This window comes from Balaenoptera ricei, chromosome 15 (genome assembly GCF_028023285.1).
Source record: "Balaenoptera ricei isolate mBalRic1 chromosome 15, mBalRic1.hap2, whole genome shotgun sequence".
NCBI classification, from domain to species: Eukaryota; Metazoa; Chordata; class Mammalia; order Artiodactyla; family Balaenopteridae; genus Balaenoptera; species Balaenoptera ricei.
This window is the reverse complement of record NC_082653.1, coordinates 44,586,057-44,611,348: the sequence shown is the minus strand read 5'-3', so window position 1 is coordinate 44,611,348 and position 25,292 is coordinate 44,586,057. Positions and strand designations below refer to the sequence as shown.

At 51.1% G+C, this 25,292-nt stretch overlaps 1 protein-coding gene across 3 annotated transcripts in view; it reads right to left on the bottom strand.

Moving 5' to 3' along the window:
* The window catches only part of ABHD12 (abhydrolase domain containing 12, lysophospholipase), a 68,639-nt gene that overhangs the window by 1,619 nt on the left and 41,728 nt on the right, over positions 1 to 25,292 (bottom strand). For 2 of the 3 annotated variants that reach the window (XM_059897654.1, XM_059897655.1), the window contains exons 2-12: positions 19,564 to 19,688; positions 13,098 to 13,203; positions 10,754 to 10,873; positions 8,125 to 8,155; positions 7,645 to 7,690; positions 5,463 to 5,592; positions 4,289 to 4,326; positions 3,875 to 3,954; positions 2,845 to 2,927; positions 1,147 to 1,225; positions 28 to 155 (exon numbers count right to left, since the gene is read on the bottom strand). In XM_059897654.1, coding sequence (XP_059753637.1) covers positions 28 to 155; positions 1,147 to 1,225; positions 2,845 to 2,927; positions 3,875 to 3,954; positions 4,289 to 4,326; positions 5,463 to 5,592; positions 7,645 to 7,690; positions 8,125 to 8,155; positions 10,754 to 10,873; positions 13,098 to 13,203; positions 19,564 to 19,688 — 966 coding nt within the window. The other variant, XM_059897656.1, reaches the window with a different exon arrangement.

Sequence of the window (25,292 nt, the reverse complement as noted above, 5' to 3'; positions counted from 1 at the left end):
ATCGCAGGTGAGAGGAGAGCACCTCACCTCAGGATCCGTGGAAGCTCAGGGCTCTTGTAGATGAACTTGTGCCTGTAGCCAAGGTCCGAGTGGAAGGGGATGAACTGAACCTTGAAGTCTCGGAAGCTGCGTGACAGTGCAGCAATGTTGTAGAGCTGGGGGAGGGAGAGGCGGGTCAGCGCCCGGGGCCTGGGGGTGACCTGCCTACTGGCCTCCCCCTGCAACAGAGAGCAGCCCATGGCCGCTGTCTCCAAAGAGCAGCCCAAGCCCCCCATGCACAGCACCCTGCAGCCTGCCTTGGCCACAGCAGGGACCCTCAGGGCCACCACTCAAGACCCTCTCCGTCCTCACGCCCGTCTTGCAGACCGCCCTTCCTCAGGGGCCTGCAGCACTGCAGAGAGCCACCTGCTATGGGATGCGGTGGTGGCCCGAGTGCCAACAGCAGCCTCGATAACTCAGTCCCTGGGGCTGGGTGGGCTGTGTGCCTCAAACTTTGCCGTGTGCCTGGGTCAAGGCCCGTCAACAAGGTGGCTCAGGATCTATGCCACCTCAGCCCCCTACTCCCAGCCCGGGATGGCCAGGTCATGTGCCCGGACCGGCTGGAGGGAAGGACCTGGCCCTCGCACACCTGCCTCAGGCCTGGTCTGAGGTGGCCTGGGCGTCGCGCCCTCTAGCCTGCCAGCGCCACGGCCAGACAGTGCTCTCTCCCACCCTACCCCCACCTACAAATCTAATCGGGCTTCCTGGCAGCAAAGGCAAAGCAAATACAGCAAAAGCAGACACAGAGGCAACATGGCACCTTCTGTCGTCAGTTCCATCCCAGAGGCAAGAGAACAGGTGAGAGTTCTGTACCAATTCCAGCCACTGGGGGAGCCTCGCCATCAAGGGTTCTTTCCCTCCAGCCAGTAACTGGCAAGCCCTCCTGGCTGAGTCCCCTGTACGGGGAACCCAGGAGATATTCATTTGCTTATTTTCACATTTCCTTCTGGGGCGGCATCAGCTGTCCAGCCCCGCCCCGACCCTGCTGCCAACCTTCTCTGCCCTCTCCCTCACAAGGGGCCCTGCCAGCAGCAAGACCCTCCTCCACACCTGCCTGGCCTAGCCTGGACCAAACATGAGTTTGCCCGACGCCCGCCGGACACCCACCTTTCTGCCGAGCTGGAAGGGCACGACCGGGTCGTCCTCGGCGTGCAGGATGAGCAGGGAGCAGGAGATATGCTTCACGCTGCAGGGAGGGAGAAAGGCGCTGGATCGGCCCTCAGGAGGAGCTGGGGTCTCCTGGGCTCCCAGTCCTGCCCACAGCAGGGACCTGGCTTAGGGAGCGCTTCACCGTGGTGTGGAACGCCTCAAACTGTGGGCATTTTAATAGAGAACTAGCAGTTGATTTCTTAGATGTTTCCATCAATATCTATTCTAGGTGACATGTGTCAGTCAAATCTAGAGATCAATTCATTCACCAAATAGGGTCCCTGAATATTTCCTGGAAATTAAAAATTATTTCTTTTGCCAGTAGACTATTCTTAAAAAGTTACAAAACAATATTTACAAACTAAGTAATTTAGGTGGGCCAGGAAACTCACGCAAATGAACTTTACTGGACATCTGTTGGCAAAAGAGCCACCCTCTAATTTATCTTTCGTGTAAATGACATTTAAGGTCATTCCTGAGAGTTTCAAGTAAATTAACATTCTCAACAGGTTCACAGGATCCTGTCCTTCAGCAAACCACCTAACAGAAGGACTGGATGGGGCCCGGGGTCTCCTAGCCGCCCCTCACTGAGGTCTCACGGGGAGCTGCTGGACGCAGACACCTGTTGTTGGCGATCCCATGCTGATCTGGGGGCTTCACGAGGGCAGCCCTGGGGCAAGCCTGGCACCTGGCAGGACCAGGCCTGGGGGCGCACCGCCCCTCAGAAGCCTAACTCTGGCAGTCTGCAACTGCTGCTAGCGGCTCGCAAGTTCACCCGCCCACCGCGTTCCACTCCCAGGGTGGAGCGCTGCTGGTGTGCGAGTCACGCTTTGATGGGCGACATCTTTTCTGGACTTCCACCCACGAAGCTGCTCCGTAGCTTCTCTGACTCTGGAGGCCCCCCTCACATGCTGTCACCTTACCAAATATTTGGAAACAGACCTGCCCACCAAGCAGGGGCTCCTGACTTCCAGTGGGTGAGGGCCGGCCAGCCCACCAGCACTCACACAGGCTCAGCTGGGGGACAGCCAAAGGTGGCTTTCTCACCATTGTCATTTTTAGAGGGAACCCAGTCTATTCAGATAATTCTTCTTTAAAAAATGTAGATTTTTAAATGTTAACTGCATATTCAGATAAGGATTTTTCCTTTTTCTTTTTTTTTGAAGAAATTAAAACCCATGAAATTAAGATATCACGAAGATTATGTCAACAGAATCTGAACGTTGTTCAAACAAACAGTCCTTAAATAGAACATGTAACGGCTGGTTTACCTCAGAAATATTTTTAATATTAAACTTCGTAACATCTTTCCATAACCAAACACAAAACAAATGGCTGAGGCAAAGTCATTTTTTGAATAACAGTTACTATTACTGCTTTAATACCTGTTTAGGAGTTCTGGTTTTGATAGATAATTTTCAAATAAAACAGCTTTATTGACCAAAAATATGTTGTCTTCCTACTTCTTTAATCTAATCCTACAGTCTTTCCACATTCCTGGTTCTCCTTCTCTAATTGACATTCCCTTTACAGAGATGTGTTGCTTAGAAAAGATCCCTATGTATTCAGAATCCTATCCCTCTTGGTTAACGTGACTCAAGACACTTATTCTGGGGGTTCTTGGGGTTTTTCTAAATTCTCTTCCATGGTACTCACTTTTCATCATTTGCAAACTGAATTCCACTGCTTGTGATGGGATCAAGGAAGAACCAGTCAAACCCAGGGAAGTATCGATAGATCTGGAGGCAACATGTAGACAATAAGCAGAGGATCAATTAAAACACCCCCGCAGGGCTGAGGGTCCAGACAGAGGTGCCGTGTGCCCAGGGGTCACTCCTGCTTCTGAGCAGGCTGACCTGTGGGCCCCCCGGAGCTGGGGGGGGGGGCGCCCCTGCCCTCCCTGCCCCCCGCCCTCAGACTCCCTGCTCAAGAGGCCCCAGACCGGCTGCAGGGGGGCTGCCTGCAAACAGGGCTCCCACACCTCAGACTAGGAGACCAGGCTTCCCACACACAACAGGCTGCCACCCCCAAGGAATGGGGTCTGTGCAACTCAGGAGAAGAGCAACATCAAAGGAGACCCAACAAAGGACTCTTCCGTCTGCAGCGGAGCAGCATGAGGTCGGGTGGGGCCGACATGGCTCCCCTGGACACATGGAAGCAGTGGGAGGAGGAAGCAACAGGGTACAGAGGACCCTCCTCTGGGCCCAGCCTGTAAATGGAGAGTCCAAGGCCTCGAATCCGGCCAGTGACGGCCCAACAGCATGTAATCCCCACCAGGGCTTCCCTGGGGTGCCCACCAGCTCCACTCCTGGGGAGGCAGCCAGGACAGCGCCCTCAGCCTGCACTGAGCCCCATGGGCAAGCAATGCCAGGGGGGCAAACCGCGCCAGGGGGCAAGGCCTCCTGTGGGTACAGCCGCCCTCAGGCAACCTGGCTGTGACCTCATCCTTCTACCTGGCACGAAGTTACAAACATCCTGAGCGGCTCTGTAGTCAGGTTCTGGTTCTCCCCAGAACTAAATGAGAATTAACTTTTAATAAAGTTTGTATTCATTATAGACTATTTAAATAATAATTTTATGATATTTTAATTTATTTATTATACATATTTACTTAGTCATTTTTATATTTTATAGCAATTATTTTCATTATAAAAATAAGTCCATTTTTAACAAGATCTGTACTTGCCACTGAGAATGGATGGCTCTTAGCTTCTTCACGGATATTAGTAAATGGAGATTCCAGTATGAGGGCATCTGGAGGTGTCTCTAGATAAACAGACAGGGAACTGGGAGGTGAGCAAGACGCCCCAGCGAGACACGCTCCTCCGCCCCCATCCACCCAACCTCCACAGGACAGCGGAGCCCGGCCCCGGTGAGGCCCCGCCAGCCGCTGGCGGATCGGGGGAATGGGAGTGGGCCCTCAAGGGTCTGCTCAGGCCCCCACCTCAGCAGCTGGCTCTCGTCTCACCGCACGGCACGTCCACCACCACCCACTTCACGAGACGCCCCAGCGCCTGGAGCACAGCCGGCTCCCCAACACTCCACCTGCCCACGGAAGCCGGGCCATCCCCACGATGTGTGACCCCACATGAGCCCCTACCTCGCTCACAGAGGCGCCGCACCAGGTTTGTGGCCACTCTGGAAAGAAGAAAAAAGTTCAGCTGAATTTTGACAAAAATTGTTTCAGATGAGATCATCCTAATACTCAAAGGTGACCGAGGAAGCCGGGATCTGCGAAGTGACCAGTGGGGTTTTGGGCAGGGGGAGCACAGATGCCCCAGCCGTCAGCCAGCCCCTCTGACAGGGCACCTCCACGTCCCCGAGGCATGCACCTCACCTGGAGCAGCCCCTTCAGGCCACACAGCGGTGCCCCAGTTCACACCCGGCCCGTATGGGTGCCGCCGGGACATGGAGGAGGACAGCAGGGCCCAGGGCCGCCCCGTCAGCAGGGAGGAGGCTGCAGTCTGCCTGCATGGCTCCTGAGGGCGGCAGCACTTGCAGTCTGCCAGGCCTGGGGGCCTCCTGCCTTCCCAGGACCAACCTGGGCGGGTCCCATGCAGACACCCAGGGCAGGATGGCCTGCTCCGCTGTCCAGGGCTCAGTCTCCCCGCGAGGGCGGGCCAGGAGGCCCTGTCCCGGGCACTGCCCAGCCTGCGGTCCCAACCCGCCTGCAGCCACCGCGTCCAAAGGAAAGGCAGCAGAAAAACAGCAGGTGCCGGTCTTGGGCTCCTTTAGAAACACTGGCCCCCACGCCCGTGGAAGCGATGCAGGCGGCTCACGCGGAACATCGAAGTGCTTCCTGTCTTGGCAGATGGAGGAAGGGAACCAGCACTGCTGCCTCCCCAAGTTCTCCGGTGACGCCGCCAAGCGTGGGCTAAGGGGCCCACTGTTTGCAAACAGAATCAAGGCCCCGGCTCCTGAGCTTGCTGGGCAGCACATGCGTCCTCAGCCAGGCCAAGGGGAGCCCGAGTGCCCTGTCCCGTTCTGCTCGGACCCACCTCCTCAGGGCACAGTCCTGCTGAGGCGCGTCTGCATCCTCCCTGCGGAGGAGACGGCACCTCCACGACTGCTGTTGTACCTCCCGTCACTTCCTGGGTTGAGGAGCTGAAGCATCTCAAGCCCTTCGTGGTCTCTGTGGTGCTTCATCCCCTGCCCCCATCACAGCACTAATGGTGCTACAGGGTCCAGAGGACACTGGGGCCCCTAGGAGAGCCTGGGCTGGACAGTCGCCCGTGAAGACCTGCTCCTGCAAAGGCCACGCGGGGAATTCTTACCCGGTGCCGAGGGAATGGCCCCAAATATACACAGGGTTGTCTCCACTTCGCGCTTTGATCCAGTCAAAAACATGGAGCGCGTCGTACGTCATGCCCTGCTCCGACGGCGTTCCTACTGAGTCACCCCAACCTGGGAAAGCAGCAGCAAGAGTAGGACGTCACATGCAGCGCAGGGGACCTCGAGGGGCAAGCCCACCTCCTCCCCCTTCTCAGCAGGAGGCCCAGAACGTCCGGGGCCTCAAGGTCTTGGCCAAGCCAGCTCTTCTTCTCCAACCTCCTCAGCTGTCACAACCTCTGAACCCAAACAGCCATCCACTCGCCTTCATCTGAGTCTCGATGAGCAGCTGAGCAGACGGGGTGATCAGACACACAGACCGCTGCTGGCACCAACACCTGGGGCTTGGCACCAGGATGAGGCACGGACAGGCTCAGCCAGCAAGAGTCCAGTCCGCCCTGGGGCCCCTGAGCCCAGCCCTGACTCCATGGCCCAGCTGTGGCCCAGCTGTGGACAGGCGTGGAGAGGCCCCCAGACAGGCAGATTCCAGGCTCAGGGCAACTCTGACCCAGAAAGGAAGGGGCTTTTAGCATCCGGTTTGCTTAACAGAGGAAAGCCAACTGTCTCGGCCCCTAAACCTCGACCTCCCAAGGGCCCTTCCCTCCAGATTCTCAGAAAAGTCAAGTGTGACTGTCATTTCCAGCGGCTCAGCAGTGAGTCATCATCAAATGATCTGAAAGCACCACAAGGCTCAGAAAGAGCAAGTCCTGCTACACAAGCAAAACCCCGAGGCAGGGGCACCACAGGCCACCTCCCCGGGGCATCCCAGACCCAGATTAGGGAAGGAGCCAATGTCAGGGACAAGGCCAGTGTGAGGGCTCGGGGCACTGGTGGGGGCAGGGACAAAGAGACAGGGGGAGACACAGAGAGACAGAGACAGGGACAAACTCTTGTATGGCTTAGAAAGGCAGAGACTCAATAGGAAATGAAAAGAGGAAGTGCTAGATGGGATTTTATTTCTGTTAGAAGCACCAGGAGGCGAACAAGGAAGAGGGCCACCCCTCTCACTACCCTGAGGTTCCAGCAGCAGGAGCAGGAGGAAAGGATGAGCCTCATTTCAGAGTTTCTCCAACCCAGCACCTTCCTCCTGATGGAACACTCTTCCACAAAAGAACCATCCCTCACCCTATGGTTAGCAGAATAATGGCCCCCAAAGATGTCCATGTCCAACCCTGAAACCTGTGCCTCTGGTACCTTACACGGAAGGGGAATGAAGGGTGCAGAAGGAAAGAGGCTGCGAATCAGGAGACCCTGGGATGGGAGATTATCCTGATCAGCGTGAGCCCCAAGTAACCACAGGGTCTTTATGATCAGAAGGGAGACAGAAGTCAGAGCCAGAGTGATGCAGACTCAGGCCACAAGCAAGGACTGAGGATGGCCTCGAGAGCTGGACTCTCCCCTGTAGCTTCCAGCCATGCCCACACCTTGACTTATTCCAGTGGCTAAAGACTTTGAACTTCTGACCTCCAGAACTTCAAGATAATAAGTCCATGCTGTTTCGAGACATTTACGTTTGTGGTAACTTGTTGCAGCAGCAAGAGGAAACTCTTCCAAAGTTCACATTCAGGTGATGTCAGCCGGCTCCTGGGTCTGCGGATGTGGACCATCCCCCTTACCCCCAGTCAGGGTGAGCTGGACAAGAGGCCTTTAGCCCTCTGACCTCTCCCGCCAAGGACTGTCCAAGGCACACACTTCCCACACAGCTGCTCCCTGCTAACACAAAGCATTTTCCTCACACATCAAACTGTGGCATGCCAGAAAGAAGAAATACTGAGGGGCGAGAAGATGAGTCTCTCTCTTCCCTGTCTCCATAACGTCAACAAAACCAGCTGTGCTGAGCATGAAACGTGCCCAGCTGTGGGGAAAGTCTGAGTCCAATAAAGAAAAGACAGTACTTTCTACTTTTAAAATGTGGCTGACAGAGGGTGTGTGCTGGCGTTCCAGGCACCCTACAGGGGCGGATGCACGCAGGGCACACCTCCGAAGACCCTGAACCTCCACCACTTCCACGTGCTCACAATTGCCACAGGTCACGGCAGAGCCGCCAGCCGCGCAGGAGCCTCTCAGAGCGACACCTGCATATCCTACACCGACCTGGAAGAAGCGGGGCAAGTACGGAGCCCTCACCTCTGTAGTCAAAGGTAACCACGTGGTAGCCAAGGGAACTCAGCACCTGGAAGTGAAAAACAAACACCTGGGCAACATGGCTCTGGCTAAACCCACTAAACCCAAACAATTTTAAGTGACTTTATGTAATTTGCCAATTTCTGGCATATGATCCACAAAGTCCATTCATCCTCATCTTGGAAACTATCCCCAGAGGCAGCAAAATGGGAAGCATTCCATGGGGAGATGTCCATAACAGGCAGTGTTAAAAAGATCAACAAGGATTAACTCAAAATTATTAGGGGGACCCTCTTCTGTTCATGCGTCCTGGAAAGAACAGCCAGAAGCAGGAGGCAAGCAACGCTCTATCTGCCACAGACCATGTGGGTCACACCCCATGGGCACTGCTCCATCCATCTGTCCACCGTGTGGCCTCTTCTGTCTGTCATAAGCTAAGGGCACCGCTCTGTCCATCATAAACTGTGTGCCGTCCTCACCTACCTTGTAAAGCTCCACCCGGTGGTCGCCTCCTCTAGATCATCAGGGAAAGGAAACAAGCATGGCTGTTAGTGCATCTTCTCAGAAAGGGGGCCCAGGATCAACACTGTAGCATCTGGGCCCTTAGTGCCTGGTTTCCAAATCTACACGGGAGGGTGATGGACAGGTCACCTCCTCCTCAGGGCACCTACATGGCTCCCAGCTTGCCTCCACAGTATGGTGCCAAACAAGGGACAGTCTGAGCATTTGGGGGATATTTCTTAACTATTACCTCACCTTTGGTTTGAGTAGGCCATACAAACCTTCAGTACAAACCCCAGAAGACACAAAGGGCCCCTCAGCTCCCCAGTGTCCAGGACCACCCATGAACAGGAGGAAAGCACTTCCTTGCTGGCACACACACCACGGGGACTGGCCACAGGCACCTCCTGCCCCAACCTTTTCACCTACAGAGCCACAGCCAACTCTCAGAACTCTCCTCCTCGGCCATTCACGCCCTCCCCTCGTGGTCACTTTGGCTCTTTCCCACCTGCTGCTAACTGAGGTTCTGCTGCTGCGGTCACCCCCTGATGTCCTTCTACACACGTATGTCCGCGGGTGGATGCTGGGTTGAAGGTGCCATCGTGATCTGACAGCCACTGTGAGCCTCCCAGCCCCTCACCAGCAGGCTCCAGCTTCAGTGGCTCGGCCGAACACCACGGCCAAGCAGGCGCCACTGCTGGCACCATCTCACGCCTGCACCTCTGTCCATCTCTTTCTCCCACTTTCTGCCCAGATGCTGGCCGGCTGTTACCGTGCACAGACACCCAAGTGGGGACAGAGCTGCCTCGGGAGAGGGAAGCACATCAGCAGGCAGGCTCACCCTCGCCAGACTTCTCAGCTCCTTCCCTTCTTTATGAGGAACATTTGGCCAATTTCCGGGGTGTGTGTTCACGGAGCGAGTGTCCTCAGGGGAGGCGAGAACACGACGAAGGAGGAAAGCCAATATAACCCAGAAACAAACATTCAAAGGACTCAGCTTCAAGACCAGAAAGAAATACTGCAGTGTCTTCAGTTATCTTTGCAACAGTTTGTCATGGCTCTTTTCTAAATTTTCCCAATACCCTACCTTGAGCAAGAAGGGGGATTTAGAGCGTGATGGGGTTGGGGGAATCCTGCGGGTCTGAGTCTCAGGGAACTATGGCTGCTGCTGTCCTGCCCGGCCGGGTGGCCGCCAAGATCTGCAGCCTGAGTAGTCCTTGGGGACGTGGCGGGGTTGGGCGGGGGGGCCGCAAACCTTCAAAGTCACAAGATTCCTTCCATCCTGAAGTTACAGATAGACTTTGTCTTCTTTACCATGTGATTGGCACTGCTCACAAAGAAGTCCAAACTTCCCTCATTTATAGAAAGAGGCTACAGGAGCTGTTTGTATTCACTTGCTCTTTGAAAAGCGGAAGAGAAACCCGCTGTAGCTTGTCCCAGACGAAGGGAAAGCAGACTGCCAAGTGCGTGCTGAGTCAGTAGCTCAGCGCTCTGCTCTCCCGGCTCAGAGTGTCCTCGTGGGCCCCACTTCCTGGACATCCTGCTACATCCTCTGTGTAGCCCCTCTGCCCAGACGCCCGCTGTGGCCTGCTTTGTCCTCCTCGCCGGTTCTGCCTGTGAAATGACTGACCCCAGCCCGGCCCCGTGGTGCCCGGCCTCCTGCTGCTTCTTGCTGGCTCTCTCTCACGAGACCCAAGGAACAGGGACCCTCCCAGGAGTTTCAGGCAATGCTTGTTCAGAAAACGCCCCTCTTCCTCTCACCCCACCAGCTCTCCTGCAGACTCTTCTCAACAAGGCTGACCATGTGGGCTGGAAGGAGCCCTCTTTAAACAACGGCTCCAATCCCCGCTAGTCTGAAAGACATCCATTAAACCTACTCTTGAACAGCACCTGGGATAAACCTGGGCGAGGGCTTTACCTGCACAGACGTAGGTGCTTCCTTGATGGCCCAGTGGGATGCGCTGGCATTGCAGGCTCAGGGCTGGAAGTACCCTGGCCTGAGAGCGTGGCATGGCGGCCCCCGAGGACAAGCTTGTCCCTGCATGATCAGCTGGGTCTTTTCATGGGACTACCCCACCTTCAACGTCACCCTCGCCCCTCCCCAGGAAGCATGCCTCCCCCTCCAGCAGGGCACACCTGCCAGCGAGAAAGTGTCCTCAGACCAGACAGCAGATGCTGGGTGAGCAGGGGCGACTTCCTGGGCACACGGTGGCTCAGCAGGGTCTCAACAAACCTCGGCTGAGGGACCATGCCTCCTGCCCACTGAGAAGCCTTGTTCCCTAACCCAGGAAGAAGGACACCCCTCTGGCTGAGGCTCTGGGTCGCTCTGACAGACGCAGCAACCTCCATCCCACCCCAGGCACGAGCTTCAGACCAGGGGTTTCTGGACACAGCTGCCCACATCTGCTCAGCAGGTGGTTTCCAAGCAAACAGGCCCGGTCCACCTTGCACACAGCCCTGCTCCGCTCTGGGCCTCTGGGAACACGACTTCATGCAAGCTTCTCCCAAACCCCAGACAAACCCTGCCTCTTCCTGTGTTCTCAGGACGCCCATGTCCCAGGTGCACCCACGCTCTCACTGCGATGGGTCCCATGAAGGAGCCCTTCCTCACCTGGTGCCCGCGTTCCCGTGCAGGTACAGGATGATCGGGTGGCTAGAAGCCAAGGCATCCTCATACCACATCTGGTCCTTCCCTTGGGCGTTCTTCCACCAGACAGCGGGGACAGTGTGCCTGGAAGCAGAAGCAGAGGGGAGCGGCAGGTGACGCGCCTGCAGACGGGATGCCCACGGCTCAAGTCACAGCTGAGCGGAGAGCAGGAGGCCGGGTGGGCTGACTCCAAGCTGTGAGGGCAGCTTCTGGCAGCTGGGGCAGGTCATTTCCTGACTTGCAGATGGGCCCTCTCTGGGCCCCAGAAGCTTGCCCCGGCAGCAGTTACTAGGGGTGGGGCGACAGCCGCTCCTCCTGTATAAAGGGGAAGCTATGTGAGCTAAGACCCCTTCCAGCTGGGTTCCAGCACAGAATGGGCACCGAATGGACACTGAGCAACGCCATGTCCCCTCAAAGTCATCCATGTCTTGAAGTACATAACTGAACTCACGACGTAAGACATGTCGTGCTGTTATATGTACTAATTCAGCAACACGGGTCTACGGGCTGGACTGGAAGCCCGGCCACCCTTAAAGCACCATTTCTAACACCAGAGCCTGTCCACAAGCCGTCTTGGCACAGACGCACCTCTGCAGGAGACGTCACAGGCCCACGTGGGCAGTCCTTCCACGCCTGGCCAGGCATGTGGACACTTGTCTATGTGGCCAAACCCTCCTTTAGAGAGGTGCTCTGGTTCATCTTAACTCAGGACACATCAAAGTCACTGTTCATCACTGGGGAGGGTCTGATTTAATACTTTTTTTCTGTAAAACTTATTCAAATTCATTCTTGGGAAGTCTTAAAAACATTACATGGCCGATTTCTTCTTTTCTAAGTGTTAGCATCTCGTTTCTAACGTGTCTCTCTGACCCATTTCAGAGGATTGCACTTTGGGTGGTTCTGACCGCTGCAATTATCACTCTCCCACAATTACAAACCTATGAGACGGAAAGGTACACTTGGAAGGTGCTGGGAGCTGATACGCCTCCAGTAGCCAGCCTACCCGAACTCAGAGCTCCTGACGAAGGCCCAGGCAAGCTCTCCATCCCTGGGCTCCTCCCCCTGCCAAGCAGAGAGGAGCTGCCCTCCCACCACCACCCGCCTCCAGCTCCTCTGCAGCAGGAGGACCTGGCGAGGTGCCAGTGAGGGCAGGTGGTGAATGGAGCTGCTGCCACCCAAGGGCCCGCACTGCCATCAAGACAGCACAGGGTGCAGACCTGGGCGGGCAGTGGTGCCCACCAGCACACAGCGGCTGTCGCTTCCCGGAGACTCACGTGGTCATCACCAACACAACCTTCACAGGTAACTGTCCACAAATACCTGTCCTGTAACACGGCTGCTCTGCTCGAGGAAGAAGCCTGGCTGAGCCCACATCTTCAAAGCACAGACCCTATTAACCATCAGGAGAGCCGCCAATTCCCCCAAACAGCTCTGAGCAAAACATGTCAGGCTTCTGACTGAAAATGAAAATGCACAGCGGCCTGCATGCACACACTGGTCGTAAATGCTCCATTAAATCCAACCAGAAATGACCAAAGACAGTCCCAGCCTCAGCCACTAAGAACCAGAACCTCCCTCTCACTCTCTGGTCTTTACGCAGGACCCCCTGCCCTCCGCACAGCACAGGGAAGCGATTCAGAGCACTTCACTCAGAAGCTTCTCACGTCCACAGCAGTTCTACTGAGACAAAGGCAGCAATTCAGAGCTGCTTCTGAGAGAAAGAGAAGACGCCACAGGAAAGCCGGTCCGCTCTAGTTCTGTTGTTTGTAAACACCAACTAGTCCACAGAAAAAAGCATTAAATCATATTCGAAAGAAATGCCAAGAAGTCACAGAACTTAGGCCCAACCGAAATTTATGGCTAAAAAAGTAAACGCTAAGAAAAGAGCAAAGACCACCACTATCAAGAGCTGAGAGTGCTGTGTGTGAAAGAAATGCAGCTGTTTTCAACAACTGGGTGGGCCTTTCTCTGCAAGACAGGTGTGGCTCAAGCCTGCGCTCACAATTCTGTGATATATTCTCTGTTTCTGGCTTTCTTCTCCCCTGGAAACGAGGCTTTCTGCAAAAACCAATCTGGTTTGCAAACCTCAGAACAGAGCGGGTGCTGCCATCTTGTGCCCCATTATCAAGGAATTTAGCTGAGATCTTTCCTTTGGAAACAGCAGGTAAAAGGTAAAAAAGGACAAGCTAGGGTTTCAGAGATGGCTCTGCTGTCAGGACAGCAGTGGCCACATCTCACAGGCCTTCTGCCTCCTGGAGAGGCCGCAGAGCCGGTGCCCGGCCCTGCAGCCCTGAGGCTGCACACTCACCAGACTCCGAGGGTCACGTCTTCCTCTGGCTGGAGGTAGTAATTACAGGTGTGATTCAAACCTTGATCCTGCGGTTTCTTCAAATCAATGAAATAGGGAACGCGAACTGTGGGGGACAAACAGATGGAAACCAGGATTAGTGAGGGTGGACGGACACACACGTACACAGCAGAGGTGAAGCTCTCAAAAAGCGCCAAGTACTTTCCCAACGCCATACTGCCTGGGGCACTGGGCCCTCCAGCCTCGGGCGGGGCTGGAGGTAGATGTGTCTACAGATCCTTCGGCAAGGACGAGGTCCAAACAGAGACCCACTGAAGGTTGTTCAAGGTGTGAGAAGATGCGAAGGAGGGAAGGAAAGATCCTTGGGAGACCTGAGGGTCGGCCTGGCCATGAGAGAGGCTGGAGACAAGGAGGCTACGACTGAAGGCTGGAGCCAGGGTGCTGGGGGAGGGACTGTGGGAAAGGCGACAGATGGACGTGTGTTCTGGACCTGGGGCCACGGGCTTGATGACCACCTGAATGTGGGTGCGGGCCAGGAAAGTGGGATTCTGAGGTTTCCAGTGCTGTCATTTAACAGAGAGTGAGGCCGAAGATGAGGAGTGGGTGCCAGAGGTGGAGGAATCCACAGAACCCACAAGCCACACAGAGTCGAGGGAAGTCATGGGAACAAGACAGCAGCGACTCATTCAGCCCTGAATTTAACAGGTGACCTGTCGACAGGGCAACAGCTGATAAACTGCGGTGTACCCACCGATGGGAAGCCCTGGGCCTTCAGACAGAGGCAACCGATATCCACAGACCTCGAGGAACCTCCGTGAATTACAGGCAGGTGAGAAGAGCAGGGAAGGAGGGTAAGATCACTGTGCTGCTGCTACGTAATCCCATGTCGTCACTGTACAAGCAAGCAACACCAACGCCAATACCAACACCAACACTGAGTGTGGCTTGGAAAGAAATACAGAGAGACACACCAGGCTGTGAACATGGGTTTAAAGTGTGTGTGGCGGGGGTGGAGGCGAGCGTGTAATTTTCCCCTTGTATACTTTTATTGCTTGAGATGAACACAATTTTTGAAGTTATATTTAGTTGAAAAATGAAAAACAAAAAACAAAAAAACAAACCTTGAGATGGGATTTACTCACATTATAAAATGTCAATTCCCAGAGGGGGTGGGGACAATGGGCAGTGTAGCCCTGACTTCCAGCCAGTCCCACCTTCAACAAGGAAGTCATGCAACTCTTTGGTTTTCTTTGGTGAAGAGAGTAGTTTCATTGTGTAACTCACATGGCCTCTCGGCACCAGAGCCCTGCATGCCTACCTCATGCCCCAGGGCCTTTGCACCTGCTGCCCCCCCAATACTCTGCGCCCACATACCTACATTCCAGCTCTTACTTCGTCAAATGTCCCCATGGCTCAGTAAACGTTCACTGAAGAAATGAAATAGCCAACTCACGAGGACATAGGGATACGCACACGCTCCTTCCCCCAGGAATTCCCTGAGCATTTCAAACCACGGGGAAGACAAATCCTCCCAACAGGGCTGCTTTTGAACCTCCAGCTTCTTAATCCATCTCTTTTCCAAGCAGCAGGCTACATTTTAAAAACTTTAATTATTTTCTCCCAAAAGAAAACCGGCACTCAAAGGAGGTGGCATCCTATTTACTGGCGCACCTTCCCGGTACTCTGAACACCGTCCCTGAAACAGGCGGGTACCACTGTGACCACAGCACTTGCTCAACCACGGGTCACACGTGATGATTCTGGGATTTGCACCCAGGCAGCCCGACTCCATAGCCCACACTCTTGACTAATCGGACAGGAAGTGAGGAAGGTAAACTGGCTCTGATCCTGGTGGGCCCTGAATGTTCTCGAATTGGGTCCCCCCAAAAGATATATTGAAGTCCTAACCCCTAGCACATCAGAAGGTGACCTCATTTGGAAACAGGGTCTTTACAGAGATAATCGAGCTTAAGTAAGGTCATTTGGTGGACCTGATCTAATACGACTGGTGTCCTTATCAAAAGGGAATTTGGATACAGACAGAAGGAAGACAACATGAAGTCACAGGAGAAGGCAGCTGTGTGACGGAGGCAGGGGCAGCAGTGGTGCAGCTACAAGCCAAGGAACACCAGCCACCACCAGAGGCTGGGAAGAGGCAAGGAAGAGGGAGCCCAGGCCTGCCAACACAGGGATTTCGAAGCTCCAGAACTGGGAGAGAATACATTTCTGTGGTTTTAAGCCACCCCGTCTGTGGTGTTTGTTATGCTGTGGAGTCAGAGTTCACTCTGACAACAGCCTCAGGGAGGGCTCCTGACCAGCAGGCCTAGAAAGGTCTCCCCTGGACGCGTCTCTTTTAGATGGAGGTGCCCGCTCCTGCCATCCCCGGTGACCGCTCCGTGCTGGGGAAGCCGAGGCTGCAGCGTCAGGTGGCAGTTCATCATCTGACCACTGACGGGAAACGACTCTGCCAGTAAAACTCTGAATATGTCCAACAAGTACTGATTCAGTCAACTCTGCTCCTGAGGCTGGAGTGCCCATGCCAAAGGGAAGGTGGGCGCCATCGAGGGCTGAGGGCACTGCTGTCAGGCCTCATGGGTCCTCTCCCAGAAAAGACGGCCATGCGGCTTACGCGCTGCCCCAGAGCTCTGAGAGGGCCCCTACCAGTGAAAAGAGTCTTCCAAGGATTAGCAGTTAATCCTAAAAGCTTCCAAGCCCGAGAAATCTAGAACCAAGAAACTCAATTCTGCTCTAGGACAGACTCATCCCACCAAGCCCGTCCTCCGGTTCACTTTCATTTCTGTTTTAGAAACAACCGTGGAAAACGATGCAGTTAATGTATCACGTGCAGCAGGTGCCGCCCGTGTGCCTCCCCTCCAGCTAGCGAGAGGTGCCTGGTCAGTCCCAGGGGGTGAGACAGCCCCAGAGGAACCACCTTGCCACTACTGGTAAAAGCAAGCAGAACTGCTGCAAGACAAAGGAACGGAGTCAAGGGGTGCAGAGCCCCAGGCTGGCCTGAGGAGGGTCCAGGATCTGCCTGGACCAGAACGTGGCTCACTCCTGCTGGCCTTCGTGTGGCCACAGCCCTTGGCCCGTGACTCTGGGATGCAGGCTGGAGACCACCCTCCTGGTCCCTGCTTCCACCGCAGGGTTGAAGCAAGGAGAGAGCACCCAGCCTGCCAGCAGTCCCCTGAGGTGGCAGGGGCAGGAATCGGGAGCCGGGGACAGCGACCCAGCTCCTCATCGCTATCAATTACAAGCTCCGCCTCACACACAAGTTGAGTGCACAGCCCAGGGACCCAGCACACAGGCCCGTGCAGCTGTCAGGACCAGGCCTCTGGTTTCTCCTGCTTCCCCAGCTGTGTATTATCCACCCTCTGGCCTTGCTGTCATTTATCAGCAACCACAAACATCATCGAGAGTGATTTAGAAAGGACCCTCAAGAGATGGTGCTCGGTAAACAGTGAGTAAACACATGAATGAACAGAAAACAACCGAGTCTGCCATCCTTTCCTCAGCCAATCTAGAAGATACTGGTGGGGTGAGAGGCCAGAACTCCTGGGCTGCAGAGAACACGTCTGACTGCCTGAGAACTCTGAACATCAGGGCTATGCCCCATCCCAGGCACTGAGTAAAGACCACCCTGACATACGGGAAGAGGTGGGGCACCAACAAGGGAAGGGCTGTGAAGGCCCTCTGGGTTTTATCAAACTCCAGCTCCCCACGGGCTCTGGGCTTCCACAAGAAGAAAGGGATAAGGAAAGAAAGCTATCAGGGGTCACAGGGACTGCTAAGGGGAAGGAAAAAGAGGAGGCTGAAGGACTGCCATCCCATGAAAGCTGTAGTGGACAGGCTGACCTTCTGCTTGAACAACATATGAGCAATTCATATATTAACCCTAATCTCCAAAAAAGGCCCAAGGCAGTGTGCAGACAAGAGCAGTTCTACACCAGCCTCTGAACTGAAACATTTCTTCCCGCCAGGAGATGGTTCTAAATCCCAGGGCAAAGACTGTGACAAGGGGCTGGTATCACCACAACATCGCTGGGCTGGAGGCGGGGGTACCGACTTTTGAATGTGAGTATTGAAAAGCACATATATTTATGCTTACATGTACAGACACACATACAGAAAGACCAGCAGGAAATAAACAATGTGACAGCAATTTTCTCTGAACAAGTTTCATTTTCTTCTTCATGCCATTCAGAGTTTTTCAGTTAATCTTTTGTTTTTAGAAAGATCATGTATTTTTTGTTTATGAAAATATATTTTAAGTAGAATAATGCCTTAAATCATAGATGCTATCCTTCATCTAATGCTTATTTATCTGAGTTATACATTTAGTTTCAGATAGAGTTGCTATGAACTTAAGACTACTTTAATCATGTTTTGGGGCCCAAAGATTGTTAACACTTCCTTCAATGTCCAAATGGAAATCCACAGCTCACAATTCACATCTTGAGGAGACAAGAACGAAGGTGCCCCCTGAACACGCAGGCCCTCCAGAAGCATGAGATGAAACTGCCAAGTCACACTGCAAGACAGCCTGGAGATCCCCATCTCCTCCACAAGAGAAGGGCACAGACACCTATCCCACTTCCACACAGCAGGCATATGGAAACAAGGAGTTGGGGACGGGTGTCTCTCTGGGGGGTGCAGGGCGGCCCCACGGCCCAGCCTGGCCCTCCTATTCTGTGCCATGGAGCCCGACCCAGAGAACCCAGGAACATCCTGCCATTTCATTAGGAAATCAACAGTGCAAAATTTGTGGGCTGTGTCTAAAGTTACCCCAAGGATTGACCTAAAGAAAATCAACTCAATTCAAATATTTGCTGGGACCCCACGGTGTGGCAGCCCAGAGGGCAGCAGGCCACCTGCTGCCAAGACACCTGCCCATGGGGCCTGAAGGTGTCCGGAGGCCTGCCTTGTGCGAAAGCTGTGCAGGGCTGACTCTAAGGTCTGCTATCGGGAAATCTGCAGCCTGTGGCTTCGTGTTTGCGTGTAACCCAAACTCTCTTCTGTGCTAGACTGACTGTGGACATTTAAGGGACATTACAGTCAGAAAAAAACCAAAACTTTCTTGATTTTAATAGGTTGTGAGTTCCTTCTAAGTTTGTGCTTCTCACAAGCGATGAAAACTCAGGGATGATAAATTCCTGGAAGTTTAGCCACGTTTATGTTAGAAAAATCAAATGCCTCTTAGTGTACCTACATGTGTTTTACACTTACTTTATGACACCCAAATAAAAAACGCATTTTAGATTTATGAAGTATTAAATATCCACCTTACTATTTCTGTTCCTCCTCCTCCTGCTTCTCTTTAGAGCAGACATTCCCTTTTAGCAGCGACATCCACTTTTCTGTGATCAAGTCTACTGCAGACTTAACACCCCAAACTCATATGCCCCAATGCACACGGGCCTCTGCAGAGTCTGCAGCACTGGTGTTACTACAGACGAGGGGCCACCCACCCCCTGCCTTGCTGCCCCAGGCCAGTCACACAGGACACCTCAACACCTCCTGTCTGTCCTCTCCCCCCACCTCCTCTTCACCAGCTCCCCTGCTGCCTCCATAGCACCAGCCCAGCTTCCCAAGCCTTCAGCTCCGACACACACAAGTTCAAACCCACTCTTTGCAAACCAGCACAGCCAAGAGCGTGCAGAGCCTGCCTCATCTGCCCTGAGTGCTCCCCACACCCGACTGCAAGGCCATCACTCACGAGGCACCTGCTGTGTGCCAAGCGCCATGTTCTATCCGCTGACCTCTAACGCCCACATGCGCAGTCTCTTCCCGCCTGGCCTCATCTTGAAAGTGTAAAAGGATGCTCCATAAAAGGATTATTCCTGGCAACCGTATACCTTCCACTTCATAAACTTGATACTTCTACCCTTTTTCCTCCCACTTGCCCAAAAGTAAACATATAGCATGAAAAAAACAAACAAACAAACTTTGGAACACACCAGGTCCAAGTTAACTGAAGGAGACTATAACACCTCTAAAGCCAGCATATAATTTCACAGAAACCAAAGTATGTCAGGGTTTTTTAAGTGGGAAAAAAAAGATTTTTTTTTCAAATTTAAAGAAAAAAGGCCTAATTATTTTTAAGGCACTATTTTCAGTGGGCACCTTTTCCAAGGATAGTTAACCTCCTAGACTGCACAAGGGACAGAGCACCCCCAACATGACAGCTTTAGGAGACTCTCCATGTTATCAACATTTCTACCCACCTCAGCTGAAGAAAGACCCCCCCCCCGCAACCATGCAGTAGTCACCTGTGCACACAAATGCCAACCCTGAAGAGCAATGCCCTCGTTACAAACATCTTTTAACTGGGAAGAGGCAAAGGGAACCTTCTGGACAATAAAAAGGCTCTATTTCCTGATCTGAGTAGTGAATATATAAATACATAAATCACCATGAAAATGAACTCTTACTAAAATGAAAGGAAAAATGGACACACAGCACTTACCGAAATTCAAGAAAATCAGTTTGGCCTGTATCCCAGGACACAGTTTGATGAGAAATGGAATGGCCACGTACAACCCCACGACACAGAGGAGTATCTTCCTCAGTCGGAAGCACAGGCCCTTTCGCCTGCAAGAGAAAAGCAGTGAGCAGGTCAAAGACAGGAGTGAGTCTGCTGGGGTTTAGTAACAGCATCGTCAAAATCACTGACCAAGATCCACACCTACTGTTTCCAACAAGAATATCACCAATGATAAGAGGAGCCTCACACCTGCTTTTCCTTTTAATTTGTGCTTAGAACTCTACCAGAAGGGTAAAATGTGTTTCCTGAAAGCCAAAGAAACAGTCCTGCTGATTTCCTTTGTGTGCCCTGGGATCAGAACCCAGCACAGCCATCAGATCCTCAGAAAGTGCCCAACTTCATGTCAGACAGTAGCTGCAACTTCACCTCAAGAGAGTGGCTGCCCCTGAGCCTCTGATTGCCCTCCTGCACGCAAGCGTGGGCTACCTATCAGAGGAAGCACGTGTGCGACAGAACCTGCCACACCAGGTCCCGGGAGGCAGCAGGGGCTGAGAACAAGGCTCTGGCCATCACTGCATGTTCTCATATTTCTGCCCGCATACCCTCCAGAGGCCCCTTTTCTGGGCACCTCGGGCCAGGTCATCACCCCAGGTCTCAAGACTCTCTTCTAATCCACAACCAGCTCCAAGACTTCCTCGTCCTGTTCCTGATCCCCTGTTAAAAAATGTCCCTAGCCCAGAGAGTCTCAAACTTCTTGGACTAAGGGCCTCTCTACAACTGAAAAATTGAGGGCCCCAAAGAGCTTCTGTTCATAGGATTTGTTTTATGAGAAATTAAAGAAAAATTTAAAATATCTATTAAGTCATCTAATAACAATAAACAACCCATTACATGTTAATATAATTAACATCTGTTATAAAAAAATGATTATATTTTCCAAAACGAAAAATTTTAGTGAGGAGACTTTTACAAATTTCTTTAAGTCAGACAGCTTAACAGAAGACAGATGGGTTCTCGTATCTGCTTCTGCATTCAATCTGCTGCAATCCCACAGGTCACGCAGCATCTGGAAAGCTCCCGAAACCCCATGAGAGAATGAAAGTGAAAAAGGCAAACAGCATCTCAGCGTTACCATGAAATCTCTCTGACCTCACGGACATGCTGAAGGGTTCTGGGGACCCCATGAGCCCCAAGCACACATGGAAACTGCTGCTTACCTCAGCATATCAAGTCTCAACCTCAATGGGTTTAGTTATTTATTTCTGGACTATTTCGAAAAAAGTAAGGTGGTTTAAAAAAATACACCTTGAACTGCTGACACATGCAACAATACAGAAGGATCTAAATGCATTAGGCTAGGGACTTCCCTGGTGGCACAGTGGTTTAGAATCCGCCTGCCAATGCAGGAGACATGGGTTCGAGCCCTGGTCCGGGAAGATCCCACATGCCGCAGAGCAATTAAGCCCGTGCACCAGAACTACTGAGCCTGCGCTCTAGAGCCCACGTGCCACAACTACTGAAGCCAGCGCGCCTAGCCTGTGCTCCGCAACGAGAAGCCACCACAATGAGAAGCCCACGCGCCACAACTAGAGAAAGCCCAAGTACAGCAACGAAGAGACAATGCAGCCAAAAATAAATAAATAAATTTACAAAAATAAATACATAAATTTATAAAAATAAATAAATTTTTTTAAGAAAAGCATTAGGCTAAGTTAAATAAGACAGACACAAAAGACTACATACTGTATAATCCCATTTGTCTGAAATTCCAGAAAAAGCAAAACTACAGAGACAGAAAAGCAGAACAGTGACCTCAGAGGCTGGGAGTAGAGGGAAGAGATTGCAAAGGGCACGAGGCAACTTTTGCAGTAATGGAAATGTTCTTTATCTGGACTGTGGTTGTGGACACATGAATGTATATGTTGGTAAATTTTATCCCATGTAAATGATACTTCAACAAAGCTGATGTAAATAATACCTCAATAAAGCTGATGACAAATGCATATCTGACAATGTAATCCTTTCACTCATTCACCTGGCTCATCCACCAGTCGTTACTGAGCACTGGGCACTCCTGGGGCAGTGGACAATAAGGGCAGCAGAGGATGCCATCTGCGTCTCTGCTGTGCTCTCAGCTCAGCAGGGCAGACAAAGGGCTGTGAGAGAGGCATCTGGTGCAGGGTGACCTGACCTAGTCTGGGCTTCCAGGGAAAGGGCCACTGGTGGAAACACTAAGTCAGGAATACAGGAGTTAACTAGATGATGCAGGAGAAGTTTAAAAGGGCATCTTAAATTCCATGCACAATCTACCCGTTCACTGAGGGAAGGCATAGGATGTAGTGGTTAAGGTGCTGGCTCTGAAGTCAAATGATCTGGTCCAGCATCCAATCTACCACTTATTAGCTGTCATATCCTTCTTGAACAAAAAATATATATATAAATAGAAATGAAAAAAATTTATATACCTGTAGCAATAAGGCTCTTCTACATTAAAATCATTTTCTTCTGGATTGAGTTATCATTATAATTATTATCATACACATTAATCAAAATGACAAATATGTTATATTTTTGGTAAATTATTATTAAGCATGAAAAGTAAACTTTTATTGAAAATACATCTTTTTTTTAACATCTTTATTGGAGTATAATTGCTTTACAATGGTGTGTTAGCTTCTGCTTTATAACAAAGTGAATCAGTTATACATATACATATGTTTCCATATCTCTTCCCTCTTGCATCTCCCTCCCTCCCATCCTCCCTATCCCACCCCTCTAGGTGGTCACAAAGCACCGAGCTGATCTCCCTGTGCTATGCGGTTGCTTCCCACTAGTTATCTATTTTACGTTTGGTAGTGTATATATGTCCATGCCACTCTCTCACTTTGTCACAGCTTACCCTTCCCCCTCCCCACATCCTCAAGTCCATTCTCCAGTAGTTCTGTGTCTTTATTCCCGTCTTGCCACTAGGTTCTTCATGACCTTTTTTTTTTTTTTTCCCTTAGATTCCATATATATGTGTTAGCATACTGTATTTGTTTTTCTCTTTCTGACTTACTTCACTCTGTATGACAGACTAAATGAGATGGATTCCACTACTTTCCCAAATGCATCATGTCTCTATATATTACTTATTGATAGAAAAAAGGGGGGGTTAGCATTAATTCTACTTCTGTTTTTGGTTTTTAAAAATATAAGTATTGAGAACTTGTTCACATCAGTAAAAGGGAATGGAAGTTTACTAGTATCACCACTTCTTCAGGGTTATATGCTCAAAATCACACAGTAAAAACACTCAAATAAGCCCTTTTTCATTTTTGTTGACAGCTAAGAATTTGACACCACCTGACTTGTAAAATTTTTATGCAGTCATTAGACATTCACTTAGTTTCTCAGCTTTTACCAAGAACTGAGCCCTCTTGCCTTGACCTTGACCTGCCTTTAGCAAGAATCCTGCTAAGTCATCCCCCACCTTGATATCTGATCAAGTCCCTCATCCCCCCGCCTTTGACGTCTAAACCCTTGACCTGCCTTTAGCAAGAGTCCCCCCACCCTTGATGTCTCCTCAATAATTTTTCATCCCCTGATCCCCTAACTCTACTTTCTGTCTGGAAATCCCAAGCCGTCTCCTCAGAAGGCATCCCAGACAGGGCTGTACGCGGGCCTGACGTTTCTACCGGCTCCTTCTGTCCACCCTGCCAGGTCTTTTCCTTCCCACCCCAGCCCCACCTCCCTACAGCCACTAGAGCTTTAGGCCCCTGCCTCCACGGGGGGCTGTTAAGGGACTCAGGGACTCCACACAGCCTCTACCTGAGGATGAAAAGGAAAAATGACAAATTGGAAACAGGTCGGATGTTTTACCCACGCAGCTGGGCTGTGGAAACACCCAGACTGCTGCTTGGTATTCTCAAAAAGTCCCTCACCTGAAATTTAGTCCATTGCCTCCACAAGATTACATATCATGGGAAATGAAAATCTTAAAACTCAAATATAGTAAAAAAGCATTAGTCCTCATCTTGAGCAGTTTACCTTAAATTGTTCCATTTCCCCAAAACTAAATTCAGATAAAAAGATAAATAAAGCAGGGCAAAGATGAGAACCAACTCTTACATTACATAAACTGCTGAGTTTTGTGTGACTGTGATTATGCTGACTGGTGGCTCAGCTGTCAGGATGAGTGCAGTAAGATCTCTCTTTGTATCTGACTGTCTGTTTACATATGTATGGACATATGTGTGTGTATGTATGTACGTACGTATGTAACCTACAGCTGACCCTTGAACAGCGAAGGGGTTAGGGGTGCCAACCCTCCATTCAACTGAAAATCTGAGTATAACTTGAAGTTGGCCCTCCATTTTTGCGGTTCCGCTTCTGTGGATTCAACCAACCGTGGATCATGTGGTACTGTGGTACGTCTTTGGTGAAAAAAAATCTGTTTATGAGTGGACCCGCCCGCACAGTTCAAACCCGTGTTGTTCAAGGGTCCACTGTATTTGTGATGTTTTCCTAGCCCTGGATGGTATTACCAAATTAATTTATAAAATCCCTTTAAGGAGCTCTGTTCCAATTGGCTTAAAGAGAAATAAGTGACAAATTAAATATTCCTAAAACTCCCAGAAGTATAAGAACCCAAATATTTTTCAAGCTCATGTATAAATAAAACCAGTTTAGTGGTGTCAGTTTAATAAAAGCAGTTGTCCTCTTGAAACAGGAGGGAAGGGGGCAGGGCACAACCTTTAAAAGAATGACATAGCCAAAGGACATGACAAAAACTGGTTAGAACCAACTAGATCCAAGATGGGGGAAGATTCGACTTCCAGTAGACCTTGAGCCTCATTATATGCTCATTGTAATGCATTAGCTAAATGACATACCCACCAGTGCCATGACAGTTCTGAGGCCAACCAAAAAAGGCCAAAAGCGGGCGGTGGCCCAATTCCTAGAAATCCCCGTCCCTTCCCCGAAATAGTTGGAATAATCCTCCTGCTCATTAGCCTATGAAATTTACCCAGCCCATAAAAACTAACCACACCATATTTCGGGGACTCTCACCTTCTGAGATGGCCCACACTCTGTGGAGTGTGTTCCTCTCTAAATAAATCCACTTCTACCTATCACTTTGTCTCTCACTCGACAAGACATAAAGAACCTGAGCTTCATTAAGACCTGAGACCAGATATGTGACCTCAATTAAAAGACAGTGGGTTTTGACCAGGTTCGACTCCCGGCATATAGGTTCAAGTCCCACCTGAAGTGCATGCTTTCACTCTGAGTTATCAGCATTAAGTATAATATGTGCACACATTATTTGACTAATACACCCAGGTAGAATAACAACCTAATATAATATACTAGATTATTAAGATTATAAAAATTATAAACTCAACCTAAGAATAAAAGTACAAGTAGATATGCAGTAAAATTGCTTGAAATCCATTATTTCATGTATATCAAGTGCAGCAATAAAACAAAACCCACGTATTTAACTAAGGTTTTTATTCTGTGATTTTTTTTTTGAAACTTGCCTAACACACGTGTTATAAAAATAATAAACAGGGAAATAACTTGATGATGGCTAGCTTACAGCATTCATGAACAATCCCAGTATAACTGTTAAGAACCAGTGTATCGGACTTCCCTGGTGGCGAAGTGGTTAAGAATCCGCCTGCCAATTCAGGGGACATGGGTTCAATCCCTGGTCTCGGAAGATC